Source organism: Adiantum capillus-veneris, chromosome 29, assembly GCF_014529385.1.
Source record: "Adiantum capillus-veneris isolate H3 chromosome 29, ASM1452938v2, whole genome shotgun sequence".
NCBI lineage: Eukaryota > Viridiplantae > Streptophyta > Polypodiopsida > Polypodiales > Pteridaceae > Adiantum > Adiantum capillus-veneris.
The window spans coordinates 59,861,273-59,880,238 of NC_140959.1; the positions used below are offsets into that span (position 1 = coordinate 59,861,273).

Here is an 18,966-nt window from a genome sequence, read left to right on the forward strand (position 1 = left end):
AGTAATACTATCCATTCGACTTTGCTTTATTCCTAGCATGTGAGATTATTTTAAACATTATCATGTGCCCCTGAACCCATTAGACCCTATTCCTGTGAAAACCATCGAGTCCATTTGTTTTATGGCACCAAATAAAATGTTCTATTCCAAAAAAAATTGAATACAACCATATGCAAAACAATCTCCACAAGTATGGCATAAGATGTTCTCCAAAAAATCCCCCGGGGTATTGTTTCACATTGTTCCTCCACTGCTCCCGTTGCCTGATGGTGTATGTCCGACTGATTTCTGCATGAGTAGAAAGTTACAAGCATATTAACAAGGTTCCTAGATTTCGTGTAAGGGGTGTGTGTGTGTGTGTGTGTGTGTGTGTTTTTGGACATGGGCGCCCTAGTTTTGCCCCCCCCCCCCCCCCTCTCTCTCTAAGTGCGACAGCCCACGGCAATACTACAAGCTAACAAGGGACCCTCACATTGGAGGGTTTTTTTGGGAGGGTTGCAATTATTAGGGTAAAACCTCCAAAAGGAGTCCACCTAACTTGGCATATTGTGATATCTCTCTATGTTGGATGGAATTAGGCGGCAAGGTGCTCATTGAAAATCTCTCATCAAAGAGAATCTGCATCAAAAGGCACAATTTTATCTATTGAGCGTAGCAAAAACGCCAGCATGAAACTTTTTTTGTGTGTATCAAAATCAGGGTCGAGAGAGAAGACGAGTATGGGGGGTAAAGAGCGCCATGCACGTTAGCAAGGATTGAACTCGTCTAATGACGTATAGGATTGCAACACATTAGCATTGAACTAGCTGCTTCTCGTTGACGGACTTCCTCGTACTGGTCTCTATATTGCATTATATATTGGGGGTGTCTGGCCTGTTTTGGGGGCCGACCTTCTATCGGGGGTTTTACCCTAAGGAACCCTCTACATTATCTTTGCCCAAGTTTGAGCTATTGTCTTTGATCCTCCATCATGGAGGTTCGAATATTTATTCTATGTGTAAGAAATGAACAAAAGAGAGATATTGAAATAGAACTAAAGGTAAAGATGCCTCTATGGATAAAGTTGCTTTGATACGTAACCACATGGACACGGTGGGTCAATTGCAAAAATTGTAGCGGCTATTGAGTGTCGAAATGAAATTTGGAATAGGCCTTACCTTTAGGTCTCACTCAATCTTGCTGAGATATTTACAACCTCAAGTAACATAATCTATGACTATACAAGTAGTCAATTTGGACAAGTCTCAAGAGGGCAATATAACTTGGACATATAGTACACACACTTATATGTGACACATTGAAGTGAATGATGAATTATTCGACACTTGTTTATAATATTCGACCTTAGTGCCCTTGGGGGGCATCCAGCCAAGCATACGTGGATTATGGAAGAAAGATTTCCTTGTTAAAACAAAAACATTGGCTTAATGTGATCAATTGATGGCCATTGACAAGTAAATCACCTAACAAGGCAAATTGCAAATTGCAAATTGCAAGAAAGAGACATGCTTATTAATACAAAAACACTCGCTTATAGTGATAAATTCAAGGTCATTGACAAGTAAACCACCTACAAGCAATTAATAATTCTCTAACAAACTCTTGATTGGCTTGATGTGGCCCTTTAGAGGTGGCAAGCACCTATGACCTACCTACTTCCATCCAAGCTCTGCAATATACGAGTGTCAATCTCAAAAGAAAAATAGTATTTTGACACCTAAAGGTTAAGAGTATCTTTTAACAAAGGATAGTCCTTTGGATGGATGCAAGGAAAATAAGAAAAAATTACTTGCCACTTCTTGTGATTACTTGTACATGATTGTCGTAACCAATTGTGTGGCTCTGCAATTATCGTACAATTGTGAATATGAACATTAGATTTTTCTCAAATTTAGGGGGTAATTGCATTGTTTGAATTGCAATGTTTGTGTTGGAGCCCAACTACTCTTGAACTATATTCCTTTTGCTGTCAAACTTGCAGTTAGGGGATCATCATCTTAGGCTTAGTTTTTAATTTGGATAATTGAGCTAGACTAAGCCTCCGTGACACACTCAATTAAGCTTGTAAGGTGATCGTGGGTGGCTAAGTCCTAGACCAAAAGATGATACATCAAGAAACGCTTGAACTTAGTCACTATGCTCACCACATGACCACAACAAAGCTTAGTTACCCAATAGATAGTTGATAAGGAACCTTAGTATGACCTTTATGTCCTCACCATTGTGGAGTGAGAGTTGACCATAACCTCAATCCTACGTGCTAATACATGTGTACAATTTTGGGGGAAAAAAGGGCGCTTGTTTAGAACAAAGGGCGAGAAGCTTTGACGATTTCTCACGTGTGGCCATTACTAGCTTTTAACATGCTAACATTACTATAAAGAAACATCATCCTCTCCTATACTCCAATAAGCTTTTGAAGATCGAGGAATCAGTGGCCCATTGATGATGATTCAAGGGCCGTGAGGGAGCATGCTTCCCAAAAAAGCACCTAATAACTCCCACCAATAGACCGTGCAACTTGAAAGTATTGAGTGAGTCGATGAAAGGATGCATTGCGATGGAAAAAGCTTTTGCACTTGTACTCTAGGAAAAGGTTAGCTCTTTTACATTCTCGATAGACCTATGTCAGCCATGACTCCCCTTTTGGATGTAGCCCAAAGCTCAAGAACCAATGTGCACGATGTTAAGGGGCTTTCTCTCCCCCATCTTGAGAGACGTTCACCTATTTTATTTTTTTGTCTTTCTAAAAGAAAGCCTTAGTGTTGTGTTGGGTTAGGGAGACTTTCATTGTTTTTAGTGAATGATGAAAACTTACCTTTCATTTCTAAGCCTGACATGTCTTTAATTTTCTTGTATACTATTGTTTTAGAATGCTAAAGTGAAGCTTTACCTTGTATAATTTTAGTAGATTTTACACACACACATATGTGTGTTTTTCTTTGCATTCTATTGGTAAAGAATGCTAAAGTGAAGTTTCACCTTGCATAATTCTAGGCTTTACATTTCTTGCATTCTATAGCTTAATTCCAGTAAGTGTTAACGTTCAAGAAAGTCTCTTTTATTAAACGGTTGTTCATCGAGTTTCCTCCTCACAAACAAGAAAAACGGAAGTACTAGGAAAAATTTTGAAGAATTTTTGGACGACTTTCTCACATGTTTCATCGGCTTTTCTTTCGTTTACCATGGTTTGTAGTTAGTTAGTCTCGATTTTCAATCGGCTCAAGACTAAACTGAGGCAATCCTTTCCCAAACACCGATACCAATTTAATTCAACCTAACAATTTTATCACTTTCTTATTCTTTTTGAAAGCCGTAGTGACCCTTTCACTTGTTTGAATTTATTTTTGCATTCTCAAAAAGGTGCATTGCAAAATCAAGGCAACATTTGGGTAGGGAATCTCCTTTTATTAACCGTCTCCATAAGGTGAAAGGTGCAAAAACCTAAAACGAAAGAGGCAACCATATTTTATTAAGAGGACTCTCCCATAGGCCCTCCCTCTAAAGGTACCGTTGGAGGGCCCTCTGTTTTCATTCAGAGTGCTCCATACCCACTTTCGACCACACCTATGAGGAAAGTTACGTTTGGTTAAGGATTGCTAGCAACCTTTTCACTATGGGGTGCCTCCACCACCCCCCACCTTCACGATGCGCCTTTATCACTGGTTGTACCTTGTTTCAAGATCGTGAGCACTGTTGTTTGTCATGCTTATAGATCCGGACGTAGCTGAAGGGAGCCTCAATTGCGATGTGCGCTAAAGGGTCTAAAAAGAAAATTCACGAGAGGTCGAGATTTGAAAGAGGCAACCACATGCACCGCTTTGAAGATGGTGCTAAATAAGGTATCGTAAATTGTATGTTTATGGCATATCACATGCAAAAGCTTGCTGAGATTATCTCACATGCAAAAAGGTCGCTAGTTACAAATAGTTGGTAAAAGTATATTTATTTATGGCAATATTTTGCCAAGAGTTGGAAAAAATAAAATGGTCTTCATTTTTATTCAAGAAATGTAATTGGTGGATTGAACCCCCCTTCTCGCTCTCACACACACACCGCGCGCGCGCGCCGGCATGCACTACATACAAGCGAGACCTGTAATATAACTTGGCCGGCCCTACCTACACCTCTGCGCTTTTGCCCTCCCCTGTTCTTTTTCTGCAGAATGTCCATTGTCATCGCATTCTTGACATCGCGCGCTTTCAATGACATTTCATCATCGCCGTCTTTGCTCTCGAGTCTCTCTGTGCATGCGCGCACGCGTCCGTGATTTGTGTGTGTTGACCCTTGACATACCGAGTGAGCCCCTTTTAAAGCTTTAGGCGGCCCCTTGATCTCGTGATATTTGCGCTTCTTCGATCAACCTTTTCTCTCAGCTCTTTCACTCGGATCTCGCCATTGCTCCATCATGTAAAAGAGAGAGAGAGAGAGAGAGAGAGAGAGAGTCCTACCTCAACATGCAATTTTGATACTCACTTTCAAAGATACCATCATTTCTAGTGTGCTTGCAGAGGATTGGATTCTATCATTTGCTCCTAAATCGTGCTTTGGTTCCTCGCAGAAATTGGAAAATTGCGGCTACTCTATTAATTTCCCTGCAAACATCACATCAAAGGGCGGATGAGTAGAATGCAACGTTATGGAACCCAGAATCCAAACTTGAGGAGATTACATGTTTGTTGTCCGCGTGGTTCTTGCAGTAGCACTCTCTTTCGTCGCGGTCACATTTGCGCAGCGAAAAGGCAATCATAGCCGGGATCATCGGTCTGCAGGTAAGTCTATTTAACCAAATTTCTACAGAATAATGGTGTAGTAATAGGAACTTGTTTAAGGGTGACATAGTTTTCTCTTTAAAAATGGGGGAGTTGCAACCTCTGTGATAGCATTACTAGTGCCAGGTGATGCCACTTGCGTCTTTGATTAACACATGTCAAGAGGTGCAGGGGAAGTGGTTGTGTGAGAACTCTAGTCTCAACTTTAGGCTCACTTTTTGTTTAATTTGTGATGGCTCCTTGATAAATTTAGCTTTTCTCTGATGATAATAAATAAAGAGAATTGGTCGTACTTCTCTTACCCCAAAATCAAAGACAAATATTCAGAATTTTTTGTCTTCTGTTGGCATCTGTTAGGATATGTCCAAATATGAATGGGTTGTGTAATTAAGTTGAAAATCAATTAAAATATTCAGCTACTCTTCAGATTCTCATTGGTTATGAGCCTTGTTTGTTATCCTATCGAGGAAAATACAGCAGAATTGGACTTTAGCATAGTGGCAGAAAGGCACATATGACTTTGGTTGTACATGTGTTATTCTTTAATTCTCCTGGCCATGAACTTTCCCTCTTTATATTGGGATTGGGTGGCCATGATACGTGCACGTACCTACATGTTACAAACATCGCCTGGGTAGAGCCTCTGTGTTGTATGGTTTGGAGCTAATGGACCAAGGTTTAATATAATTATGATGTGCTCAGCTTCGTCATGGCTGACACTGTCCTGCAGATATATGATTAAGCTTTAAAATAGGCTAGTATATGAACTTGTGCACTTTGGTTTAAGAGCTGTGACTTCGTCTCATTGCAGAGCCGGTAGAAGAAGACAGCGGTGATGGCAAGGAGATATACACTTATGCAGATGCATGTGCAAACTCGAAAGAGAAGGTTTGCTCAATTTATAAATGCATAAAAGTTGAGATGTCTGGTTCAATACATGCATTGGCTTGCATGGAACTATAGTTGCACAATTATTTTGAGTTTGTGTGCTGCCTTTGCTTACAAACATGCATAGAAGTCAAAAGCTCCACTTCTACGTGGGACTGTTGGCATTAACACACGAGAGAAATAGGCATGAAAAATTACAACAAACACCGAGTTTATGATCTGTGCAATTGAATCCCAACCCACAATGTGTTTTACAAATACCTTCGACCAGCATTGCACGTGGGTTTGCCAGCATAATTGATTTCACTTCCACTAAAAGCTTTGCTTTTTATCATGTGCCATCTTTTATCTCTACTAATTAGCTTTCAGCAATTTCAACTCAATCAAGGTGTTCCGTCCTTTGTCTGTGACCAGCATATTCATTATATTTTGGGGTTTTGTTCATTGATGAATGGGGTTTTTTGTGGGGGAGAGATTGATCAATTGCGAAATTTTTCAAATTTCCAGGAGGAGGAAGAAGTTAAGTGTGTGAGTGCCTGCAGTCCTACTCTAAGTTGCAAGAGTTACCAAGAGAATGATCAGCTCCTTCTACCGGAATTTGATGATTTATTCAATGGAGGTATGAATTTTCCCTCTGATTCAGAGAAGTCAAGATTGAAGTATGATTCGGACGATAGTGTCGAGTCAAAAAGGTATGAGTCAAACTCCGAAGATGATGAGGCTTTGGAGATATTTGAAGCCTTGACGGCATCTTCTAAGCAAAGGCCTCAACCTGCAAATGAGGATTCAAATAGAAGCGCAAGTTTTGGACCTGATAGTTCTACGGAGCTTGCACAGCTCAAAGCTATTGTTGAAGACTTGCAAGGAAAGGAGATGAAGCTTGAAGCTGAGCTTCTCGAGTATTATGGTTTGAAAGAGCAGGAAAAGAACCATCTTGAATTGGAAAAGCAGTTGCGACGAAAAAATGTGGAAATTGACAAGCTACATTCCAAGCTAGCCTGTCTAGAAGAGCAGGCAAAAGTGCTCTCTGAGGAACTTAAAGGCAAGAACAGTATGACGAAGGAGCTTGAGGCTGCGCGCACAAAAATTAAAGACTTGCAGAAGACTTTGCATAGTGATACAAGTCAGACAAAGGCACAACTTTTGATGCTAAAACAGCACGTGGCCATCCTTCAAGAGAGAGAGCAAGAGGCTACCAAAAGGGACTTCAATACGGAGCAGAAGTTGCAAACATTGAAAGAGCTTGAAGTCGAGGTGATGGAGCTACGGAGGACAATCAAAGATCTTCAACACCAGAAGCGAGAATTGACTGTTAAACTCAATGTGGCCGAGGCAAAGATCGCTGAGCTCTCAAATAGGACTGAGGTGAGCTTTTTATGCGTTTTTTTAGTATAATATCATACTCGTATTAAGTTCATTTCATCCATACAATCAGACATTGCTGCTGTTGAAAGTGTGTCGAAATTCAATAGCTCTTTAATTTTTTTTCTGTTTTGCATCATTTATACAAAAGCTAAGCAGGATTTTGATTGATGGCAGAGTGATAAGGTTGCGGAAATGCAAGCCCAAGCCTCTACTTTAAGGCAAGCAAACGAAGATTTAAGCAAGCAAGTTGAAGGCTTGCAAATGAATAGATTTAGTGAGGTTGAAGAGCTGGTGTATCTGAGATGGGTCAATGCTTGCTTAAGATATGAACTAAGAAACTTCAAGGCACCACCTGGAAAGACCACGGCTCTTGACTTAGGAAAGAGCTTAAGTCCCAAATCACAGGAGAAGGCAAAGCAGCTAATGATGGAGTACGCTGGTCCGGATCTTTTGGCTACTAAATCTAGAGAACATAGTGAACAGGACTATGACAGCATATCCTCCTTTCCATCTACTCCTTCTGAAGGGGATTTAGAAGATTCTTCACTTGATGGGAATTGGACAGGCCATTCAAGCACCAAGAAATTAGGCCTTTTCAAGAAGCTAAAAAAATGGGGTAGAAGCAAAGAAGAAAATCAGATCTCTCCTGCCTCTTCCTCTTCAGATTTGAGGAGCTCTCCAGCCCCTGGTCACCGACGCACACGGTCGAAGGGGTCATTAGAGACTCTCATGCTTCGGAACAGCAGCGACTCTGTGGCAATAACCACTTTTGGCACAAATGAGTTTGAGGTTGCTCTAAGCTCTACATCGACCGACTCTAGTGAACCACTTGGGGAGCCGCGACTAACTCGATCAAGGTCAAGCAGTGGTGTACATGATGTTTCCAGTAATGTTGCGGCCTCTTTTGACCTCATGTCAAAGTCCGTGTCTGGTGTTTTAGATGAAAAGTACCCAGCATTCAAGGAGAGGCATAAGCTGGCAATTGCAAGAGAGACAGCTTTGAAAGACAAAGCTGAAAAAGCCAGAGTCGAAAAGCTTGTGGAAAAGCTCAAGCCAGTAGGAGCTCCAGCAACAAAGAGAGAAAAAGCTGCACCTGGGAAGCTCAATCCTCACATGCTTGTTCAAGCTGGAAGAGAGACTATTTCAGCAACTGAGCATAATCCTGTGCGTACGGTGGTAAATAAAATGAAGCTCTCAGAGGTGCAGAAAAGGGCTCCAAGGGTACCAAAGCCAGCACCCAAATCATCTATAAATGGTTCCTCCACCATTAGCACTCAGGCCTCTTTAGGAGGGGTGTCTGCAGGCCCGCCATTGCCCCCACCCCCACCCCCACCCCCACCGCCAAGGGCTCCTGGTGCTCCACTGCCGCCTCCTCTGCCTGGAAGTTTGAAGGTGCAAGGCACAGGAAAGGAGCAAGTTCAAAGAGCTCCAGAAGTTGTAGAATTCTACCAGTCCCTGATGAGACGGGAAGCTAAAAAAGATACATCCCTTGGAGCATCTGATGTGAATGCCTCGGATGCTCGCAACAACATGATTGGTGAAATAGAGAACCGGTCTGCATTTTTGTTGGCGGTATGCACAACATTATGTTATTTTTTCTCTGATGCTGTAATTATACTAGGGATTTATTTTGAAAGCGGTTTCTGATAGTGCTAAAAATGTGGATTAATCAGGTCAAGGCAGACGTTGAGACGCAAGGTGACTTTGTTCAATCACTTGCTACAGAAGTTCGAGAGGCTGCATACACTGACATAGAGGATGTGATTGCATTTGTGGCCTGGCTGGATGAAGAGTTGTCTTTCCTGGTGAGGATTTGCGTGAATATGTACAGACACGTGCACGTCCACATGGGTTCAAGCATGCACGCTCATGCGGGCAGATGCCCATGATTGTGTAAAACGAGTCCCCAATCCATATCTGAGGGACAAGTTTGCATGTACACACATGAACATGGGTCACACAATATTTTTGACTCAAAAGGCATCTAGAGAGAGATGCAGTTTGCCGATGCTTTTACTTTTGGTGGCAGGTGGATGAGCGTGCAGTGCTGAAACACTTTGATTGGCCTGAGAGCAAAGCAGATGCGTTGAGAGAAGCAGCATTTGAGTATCAAGATTTGAAAAAGCTAGAAACTGAAGTCAGCTCCTTTGAAGATGATCCAGGATTGTCATGCGAGCTGTCGTTGAAGAAGATGCTATCCTTGCTTGAGAAGTAAGCTTTCTCATCTTGCACATATGCACATCAGGAAAGGCTAAATTTTGGGCTGCTGATTGAACAAACTGAATTTATTCTGATGCTACAGGGTGGAGCTAAGTGTGTTTGCTCTTTTACGAAGTCGAGACATGGCTATTGCTAGATACAAGGAGTACAATGTTCCAACTCAGTGGATGCTTGATTCAGGACTTGTTGGCAAGGTTTGTGCTCTTGTTTGTCGATTAAGCAAATGTTGCCCAGTTTTGGCAAGGGGCAGTTTTAGCTAAGGTTAGAAGTTTTTGTTGCAGATCAAACTTGCAACAGTTCAACTAGCTAGGAAATACATGAAGCGTGTGGCATTAGAGCTCGACTCTACAGAAGTGGTTTCTTCTGTTAAGGAACCACAAAGAGAATTTTTGCTTCTTCAAGGAGTGAGATTCGCATTTCGCGTTCATCAGGTTGGTGCCCCTCTAAAACATAAGTATTTGTGAAAATTTATGCAGAGGTTATGGGAACTCATGGATGTCATTTGCATGATTCCTTTTCTGCTTCATCATGCTTCTTCATGTAATAAGCAATCGGTTTTTATCTATCTGTATGTAGATAATGCTATGTGTTTGCTTGCTTCTGTCTGTCTGTGTCTGTGTGCGCATGTGATGTGCTTGTGCTAGTGACACACACGTCTATACAATCGAATATCATGCATTTGCGCTTGCTTCCTGGCATGCACATGCACATGCGCATGCATGTGCATGGGCTTGCACACGCACGCACGTACACACAAAATAAAGGTTGGCTACTGGATTCAAGATCAACAGTATTGACTGCTTTGTATTTCTAGTTTGCTGGAGGATTTGATGCAGAGAGTATGTGTGCATTCGAGGAGCTCAGGGATCGTGTGCGTGCTCAAACCACAGGGGATTGAGCTTGCCATGAAACAGAGGCAAGCTAGAAGGCAGCCGGCCCATTGTTCATACTTGAGAATCTTGTACAGTAAGCAAACTACTTAGTGTTGGCAAAATCAGGTGCAGTAGAGAGATTTGAGGTGTTGTAGATGTGCCGGAGCTGTAGAGGGTAGAACTTTTCCATGCCTTTGGCATACTTTGTACACAGTTAAAGGAAGATATCATGCAAAATATCTTGTTTCCATAGAAAGCAAACATGCTGCCTTTGGAGGTTGAAGTGGAAGTCTTTTCAGTACTACATCAATTTCCACGTTGGGTTTAGAAATGTGCTTATGCCAAGCTTTTCTAAGCCCGAGACGATACTAGAAAACCTTATTTTGTGAAATTTTGAATTTAGTAAGATGTACACATTTTATATAATATCTTGATTAAGAGTACTTTGCTCTAGCAAAGGTGAATTTTTCATTTTACTTTAATGGATAGTAAAGTCCAAGGCCACAATTTGTACCAAATGCTTATCTTGTGACTGTTGAAACATGCAAATAGCTCAATTGAAGCTTGCATGTTCACTACTTTATGATCACATTGGCTACAATTCGACTCCCTTCATGTGGAGCATTACTTACTGCTTGTGTAAATATCTGCGGTTTTTCATGGACTCTCAACACACATTGCCAGTGTTATCTTGTAATATGATGAACTCCTATAGAGTTGTGGGACTCATTTTTTAGATTGTTCAAAACATTTTGAATCTCTTGGCACTGCGTTACAAAACGAAATATGATTACAAAAGGCACTTTGCTGAAGATTGTTTGTGGCATTCATCCGAGTTGCATTGGCAATGTGCATAACGCAATTGTGAATGGGAATTTTAGTATGTAATCATTGGCTCACATGAGCAGTCACTTGTTGATTTCTTGTAAGATTGGCATTATCTAATATAGTTGGCATCTCTTTTCCTCTTTAGATAAGAGGGGCATTGAGAAGTGGATCTCACACTCTCTCATCCTTTTACGTAGGCCATGGTGACTTTTCACCTTGTTTTCAATCTATAAGATAACATTGTGAATTGCATGTACGAAGGTGGAAAATTCAAAAGACATACGAAGGTGGAAAGTCGAGACTTTTTGTGTCTAGTCAAAAGACCTTTTGTGTCCATATAAAGAGGTGATCAACTTTCCATTGGTCTTGTCTCTTCTACTTCGTTTTCCTTTTAACGTTTTCTTCTCTTTAAGGTGTCCTCTCTCTCTCTCTCTCTCTCTCTCTCTCTCTCTCTCTCTCTCTCTAGGCAGACACCCAGAATGCTCCTAAGAAGTTTATTTAATACTTTGTATTTAGTTTTTCACATTTATTTTCACACTCACACTTTTTACACTTGGTACTTTAGTACTAAGGTACCCAAACATTGTAACAGATTCACCACTTTTGTATCAGTTTGGTCTCATAGGTCATTCTGGCCTTTTGAAGACGTTAATATAACATTTCATTTCATTTCTCTCGTAAAGTTGCATCCGTCCTCACGTTCAACCAATCATGTTGCAAATCTACGTGCTTTGTCATTGCGCCCATTGTTGCATGCTATAGACTAGCGCATTGTTTTTGTTGTTGTTGAGGGAATCTTTGAATTAGGAATAAATTTCATTTTTTTTGAAAGCTTTATGAATGCCTTTTAATAGGAACACATGTAGCATGCTAAAAAATCCGCTAATGATTTGAGTGAATCCTAACAGGTTTTCTTTGGTAGAGACTAGGGTTGCCCATGGGAGTTGATTTATAGTTCCATACTCTATCCATGTAGTATCATGGTCGGATTAGGAATACCTTTTGATTAGGAACACATACAGCATGCTAAGAATGCTAAGAATTCGCAAATAATTTGAGTGAATCATAACATGTTTTCTTTGGTAGAGACTAGTGTTGCCCATAGAGGTTGATTGAGTTGATTTATCGTTCCATACTCTATCCACGTAGTATCATGGTTAGATAGGATAGAGATAACTTTTGCAAGAGTTACAAGCTTGAAAGCAAACTAATACAACATTGGATTGTTGAGAATCATGCTCTTGGTTAATCCACATGAGGCGGAGAAATCGCACGAGCATTGAGGGTAACCAAAGTGGCGTTGAAAATACAAGTGAAGATAACTGTCTCCCATCTTAATGAGGAAGTTTAGGGGGGGCTTGATTGCTTCTCAAGATATGAACTACAAGGTTTATGAAGAGAGCTCTTTGAAAACTTAAAAGTCAAACAAGAATGACAAGAAAATTCTTTTTTAAGCTTGGATAACGTGCATACATTCCATAGCTTGAAATGACAACTTTGGTCTCTAGATTAAATGGTTTGATGTATCAATTATGCACACTAGGTATGCCACGGTTGTGTAAGGAGAGACTCTTAGTAGATGATGTGGTGGATTCATCTAGGAATTTGCTTACTTTTTCTCGGGCTGCAGCATGCTTTGGGTTGGGCCTGCATTATCACCAGATTTGGAGCATGCTTCAACATATGTTGGTTGTTTTCCTCCTCATTCCGTCGTTGGTAGTGGATGCCGTATGCAAGATTGGAATTTATGGGGCACTCCTTTTGATGCGATTTCTGCTCGCCATATCTATGCTTGTCTTATGAAGGATTCTTGGTTGATTGATCACTATAATGCGCTTTGGTCTTTACACAAATTTGATCAATGGCGAAGAAAGGCTCTTACTGCAATCTCGAAATCCCACTTGCCTCTTAAGAAACGTCTGTTTCTTTTGTGCTGTTTATTGCTGGGAGTTCTTCCAGTTGGAACTCTCCTTGCGGCACGTCACATAAGCTCCTCTCATTGTGTCAGTTGCTTCGCTGGTGAAGAGATTGTCAGACACATTCTTGTTTTCATTGTAACCCTAAACCATATTGCAAGTTGAGACTTTGGTGGTAGCCATGTTTATACGCAATTGTGACGAGCTCCTAGTGGTATTATTCTATGATCGTCGTGTCAGAGATGTTGCAACCGGGACAATGTTGGTTATTATACCGATAATGATATGATTTGGGAACCATTTCAAGAGGTGCTATGGAATCTCATCCATTGTGTATCACCCTTTCGGCCCGGTGTGTATCACCCTTTCAGCCCGGTGTGGAGAAGAGCAAGTTCTTGGCTTGGTAAATCATGAAGCAATTCAAGCTACAAATTATAGTTGTAGATGCAATCTCTAATGATGTATGTGTACTTCTTTATGTGGCTTTTAGGGACATTCATGAGGGTTGTCGATACAGTCGTTGATTGTCTTGCTGGTTGTAGTAGCTTGGTGATGGAGTGTGAAAGTCTACTACAACATTGCATCAACATGGAGCAAGAGTGCAATGTGTTTCAATCATGTGTGTTTCCACAACAACGACTTCTAAGTGAGCTTAGGTTGACTTTGCATTTTGACAATGTGCCACGATCCATGGAGACACTGTCACTCATGTCGTAGCCATCCCATCTCCATCTCCCTATGCTACTATTCTATCCGCCCAAGAGTTCACATCCATCTGCCATTCCTTATTGGCCATTATACGACCTGCCAATCCATAAGCGGCTCTTTTTCTTGCTACCCACCGCTGGAGATGAAAATCCTACCGGACTTAAGGGAAGTTGTGAAGGAATGCTTCCTTCGTAAAGTATCACAACTACCTAGTAAATGGTTATCATCTGATGATTCTTGGCTTACTTCTTAGCTTACTCTTGATTTTCAAAAAATCTCTGATAAATGGTTTGTTGTCGGGCTGGACAAAAGCTCTAACTGTCCCACTATAGTTTGTAAATACCTTGCCTGGAAGGCACCTCGTGATCTAGTATCTAGTAAGGAATTCTACAGAGGTTTCGCTTAACCTTCCTCAGCATATCTTCCACATTTTTTCTGCTGACATTACACAATGTTACAAAAACATCCCCCTTGAGGGGGAGCTTGGCCTTAAGACAATTCTTGCCAAAGTGATTAGATTAGCTTTCTCCAATGCTAGAAAGAAAAAACGTTTTTACATCTCTCTTTCCAAAAAACCTAGGTGGATTAACGTATCTCACTCCGTACACTCCTTACACTTTAATGAAGCTAAGCTTTGTTCTTACATCTGCTGGCTGCTGAGTAACTGCACTATAGTTTCAAGCGGTCTGTGCTTTAACCAATGCTTAGGCATCCCCATGGGATTCTCATGCTCTCCACTTATGTGTAATATTTACCTTGCTTTCTTTGAATACAAGTGTTGTCTCAAGACCATGGAATCTTACAAAAATAAGATTTCACAGTTTAAACATACCTATAGGTACATGGATGACTTACTTAGTATGAACAATAGAGATTTCCCGAAGGGAATCTGTCTGATTTACCCTCACTGCCTTAAAATTGAACCTACCTCTCTCCATGAGATCATCACACCCAATGGGGCTTTCTGCACATCTGTCCAATTCCTTAACCTCTCTATCTCCCTTCATGTCCCATCTGTTGGTGGGTATGACCTTAGGTTTGTGTGGAAAAGGGATCTCTTGAAACTACCACTTATAGAATTCATAATAAGGAATAGCAATAGGCCTTACAAGGTGGCTATTAGCTCTTGCATCAGCCTACTACACCTAATTTGCTATTCTTCCTCTAACTCTTTTCTTGCCTGTGAGGAGGTGTTTCTACTAATCAGAGAATATTTCCATAACGGGTTTAATAGAAACCAGTTCTGTAACACTATTACACAAGCTCTCACCCAACATAGTTGGTCTGGGAGAATCTCATTTATCTACACACACACACACACACACACACACACACACACACACACACACACACACACACACACACATGTTGTGGTACTATGGCTATTTTTGGTTTCTTATACTAAAACCCCCACCCATAACACCCCCCCCCCCCCCCCCTCCCCGCCCCCTCATCCACTTTGTTCTAACCCGGTTACAAATGGGTCACTTTAGGGTTGGGACTTCAGAAAATGCCATTAATTTTAAAAAAAAGACCATGGGGCTTAGCCCTTGATTGTTCAACTAGTGATCTTAAGATATTATCTCTCTGGCATGCCAAGCGTGATTACATTTCCCCTTCTTCATTAAACCATGAAGGCGGCCTCTCCTGTTTTACTGAGGATCTCCCCACTCATGGGAATCTGGATCCGATTAGTGCTACCACACACACTCACACTCTCTAGGATGGCGTCCCGGCTCACTCATGGCTCCCGCTCAGAGGACTGGCAGTCCCCGGCTCCGTCCGCTATTTAAACAGGTGAGGGCGCACCTCTGCCCCTCACTTAGCCGGTATTGTTCTGTTGTGTTTTTTCTGAGAAGACTGATTGCTCACTTCACAAAGGGAGCTATGGAGCTCACGACTCAAGTGACTCGGGTCTTTTTTTACCCTTGCTTGCCTCGCTACTGGATTTTTGGTAAAATTTCCTTGCTGTTGTTCCACATTGAGCACTCAATTGTTATTTGGCACAGTAAGGTAGGTGGTTAATGGTTATCGGACAGTAGCATGATGGAGGTGTATAATTTTCTTAAAATGCCTTTGCTTAACATGTTCCGTGGACTAATGCTTGATATCTTGAAAGAATTGAGCAAAGTGAGAAACAACATATTTGCTAAACCAACTCATAGCCTTACCTTCCAAAGTTGCTGCAAACTGTTGTAATTTGATATCATCAGGGAAGATACCTTGATATCCACTAGCTTGCCTCCTTGTTTGAAACTGAGCCACATGGCAATCTACGTCCTCCTTAGACCTGCCCTTGAACTTTGTTGATTTGATCTTTGGAGTAGGGAGTGGTTGAGCCATTGGAATAGGTTGTTGGAGCCTCCTAGGTCTTTGCCCGACAGCTAACAACAGTGGGTCAAATCTTAGTTGATGTCTACTTCTAATTGGTCTTCTTGCCAAGAGTAGTGCTCCCAAGAATTGCCTCACTGACCTTTCCTCTGATGCTCCTAAACTCTCCTGTCCTTGATTCAGGAATGGAACTTCAGGTGGTGAAGTAGGTGCATTATCATCACTGAAATAATCATAATGAAAGGGATCTATATTTCTTGCTTGAGTCTGAGCACGGGTATAGTACACCCTCAACCTTATCATACCCCTCTCAGACATGCATCATCTCTAAATAATACTCAAAGCACAGTACGACCCTTAGAACCTGAATTACAGCCTCAATGAGAGGTCTGCAAACAATAGGATTGCCAAATGTGTTGTTGGATAACCACACATGCAATGAATAGTCACCAAAAGATTGAGTTCTGACTAATTCAGGGCTAAGTAGTACTGTGTGTGAGATAAAATTAGAAAATCAGAGAGACAGAGAGAGAGAGAGAGAGAGAGAGAGAGAGAGAGAGAGAGAGAGAGAGAGAGAGAGAGAGATACTTAGACAAAACTCAGAGATTGTATATCAAGAAATCACTAGTATAAGTTTTTAAAGCAAGAATCAATACAATCTGACTTCCCAAAGTTCCCCATTCCCAAGTATAGAGCTGCGCCCTGAATTCAGTTAGAACTACCTGATTCTTGGCATACACTAACAATGTCGGATTAAGGTCTTCATGCTTACGATATCCGACTAGCTTCTAATAATCAGATAGTACATCCGATATCCGATTTGCTACATATCCGACTTTGTATTTACCCTTCAACACATGATACTCAGATTGGAGGCCAACATGTAATGTGCTAAGTAATCCCTCGAACAAGGATCTGCTATGAAGAGATGTTAAGATGCTGTGAATTGCTACAGCTAGAGAAGAGGTAAAGTGGTTTTGTCCACTACATGCACTGTTATGTAGTGGGTGTGTAGATTTCTTGTACCCACAAATATAGGCATTGAACAATAAAAACAAGATTATGACCCGGTGGTTCTGATCTCCGTGCACCTCTAGACCGAGGTGTGCGGGGATTGGACATGACTAGAGAATGTGAGGTAGTTTACAGTGTGAACAGAGAGAGAGAGAGAGAGAGAGAGAGAGAGAGAGAGAGAGAGAGAGAGAGAGAGAGAGAGAGAGAGAGAGAGAGGATGCCAATAGAAGATTAAATTTATGTTCATGTTATAAGATTTTTACATTCATTATGAGTAGTGACGACGATGTGGGTTAATCAAACCGCATGTTGAATAAATCACAAAACTTCTTACATGAGGAGGGCAAGAGAGTCGAGATAAGTGAGTGCATGATCGAAAAACTTTACAAACGTAAGCAACTAGAGCCGTGAGAGGAAGTAAAAAGCTTTTCAAATCTCTCTATTACATAAGGGAGAAAGAGCCAAGAGATGGTGTATCTTTGTGAGAGTAAGGGTTATGGTAATAGAAGCCATGGCTATAGTAAGGGGAAAAAACATTGCAAGTGTATGCACTATGTGTTTAGGGAGGATCATAGTGCATGTGATGGGCTCAATACCTGGTGTGGTATAGCGGTTATAGTGATAGTTATTAGCATAAGGGTTATGGTAGTAGGGTTGAAGTGCACCTGGCTCAAGGGGTGGTGGTGGGTCCTCCACCCAATAGTTTGCACCCTTGCATGTTATATAACGCTCTTTTGATTTTGTGCTCACATCCTGGGCAATCCATGGCCACGTGCAGCTCCACCACCTGGTTTTTTGACTGCAAGATTTGATTGTCTGCTCTCTCTCTCTCTCTCTCTCTCTCTGTCTCTCTCCTTCCTTGCCCATGAAGGCAGGCTACCTTATCAATTACTCTGGAACCCCCCCCCCCCCCTCTCTCTCTCTCTCTCTCTCTCTCTCTCACACACACACACACACACACACACACACACACACACACACACACACACACACACACACACACACACACACACACACACACACACACACACACACACACACACACACACACACACACACACAAACACTCTGGATTAGTTAGCATTATAGCGGTCTCTCTCTCTCTCTCTCTCTCTCTCTCTCTCTCTCTCTCTCTCTCTCTCTCTCTCTCTCAAACATGCATGCACATACACAGAACAAAAATTTAGATTTGCAGCAATACAGATAGACTAGGCAAGCCGCAATAGGATTGTGCAGCCTATTTCGTTCGGAAACTCTCTCTCTCTCTCTCTCTCTCTCTCTCTCTCTCTCACACACACACACACACACACACACACACACACACACACACACACACACACACACATGCACACACACATGCGCACTCTCTCTCTCTCTCTCTCTCTCTCTCACACACACACACACACACACACACACACACACACACACACACACACACACACACCACACACACACACCACACACACACACACCACCCCCCCCCCCCCCCCCCCCCCCCCCCCCCCCCCCCCCCCCCCCCCCCCCCCCCCCCCCCCCCCCCCCCACACACACACACACACACACACACACACACACACACACACACACACACACAAATAGGCATTATAGAGCTTTATTGCTATGCCACTTACACCTTAATGGGGCAATACCCTTGCTTTGGGGAAGGCGGCCCCTGCTACTCACTGACTATAGACCTCCCCAGGCAATAGAAGTCGCAGGTTGAGAACGGGGCTCTCATAGGAGAGGACGGCCGGGCGCATTCACCTCACCCACTCTGGAAGCGTGCAGGCCAACCTATTTAAACAGAGGTGAGGGCACACCTTGGCCCTCACTTAGCCTTGGATTGGGTTTTTTTCTCTCTCTGTTGTGTGTCGTTACTGTCTAAGCTTGCTGAGCAATGGAGCTGGCTGCTCAAACATCACAGGTGTTGTGTTTGTTCTACCTTAATATCAGTTCTAGTTTGTTTCCGTCGTGATACTATGCATGACTATGATACTATACTGGTTGTTATATATACTGTTGATTAGTCTTGATCACAAAAACGTTGTGACG

At 42.0% G+C, this 18,966-nt stretch overlaps 1 protein-coding gene across 1 annotated transcript; it reads left to right on the top strand.

The window, feature by feature from the left end:
* Positions 1 to 4,098: 4,098 nt before the first annotated feature.
* LOC147419275 (protein CHUP1, chloroplastic-like) lies at positions 4,099 to 10,575 on the top strand. The gene is made up of 10 exons (XM_086505293.1): positions 4,099 to 4,410; positions 4,562 to 4,772; positions 5,584 to 5,660; positions 6,168 to 7,025; positions 7,200 to 8,597; positions 8,699 to 8,830; positions 9,055 to 9,236; positions 9,328 to 9,439; positions 9,527 to 9,676; positions 10,060 to 10,575. The coding sequence occupies exons 2-10, from the start codon at positions 4,673 to 4,675 to the stop codon at positions 10,141 to 10,143; spliced, it is 3,093 nt and encodes a 1,030-aa protein (XP_086361419.1). The 5' UTR covers positions 4,099 to 4,410; positions 4,562 to 4,672; the 3' UTR covers positions 10,144 to 10,575.
* The last annotated feature ends 8,391 nt before the right edge of the window (positions 10,576 to 18,966 follow it).

What these genes read in the sequence shown, in the direction of transcription:
- LOC147419275 (XM_086505293.1), top strand. Translation starts at nt 4,673, where the DNA reads ATGTTTGTTGTCCGCGTGGTTCTTGCAGTAGCACTCTCTTTCGTCGCG. An exon ending in GGTCTGCATTTTTGTTGGCG is followed by an intron (nt 8,598 to 8,698) that starts GTATGCACAACA and finishes TGGATTAATCAG; the next exon opens with GTCAAGGCAGACGTTGAGAC. An exon ending in ATGAAGAGTTGTCTTTCCTG is followed by an intron (nt 8,831 to 9,054) that starts GTGAGGATTTGC and finishes TTTTGGTGGCAG; the next exon opens with GTGGATGAGCGTGCAGTGCT.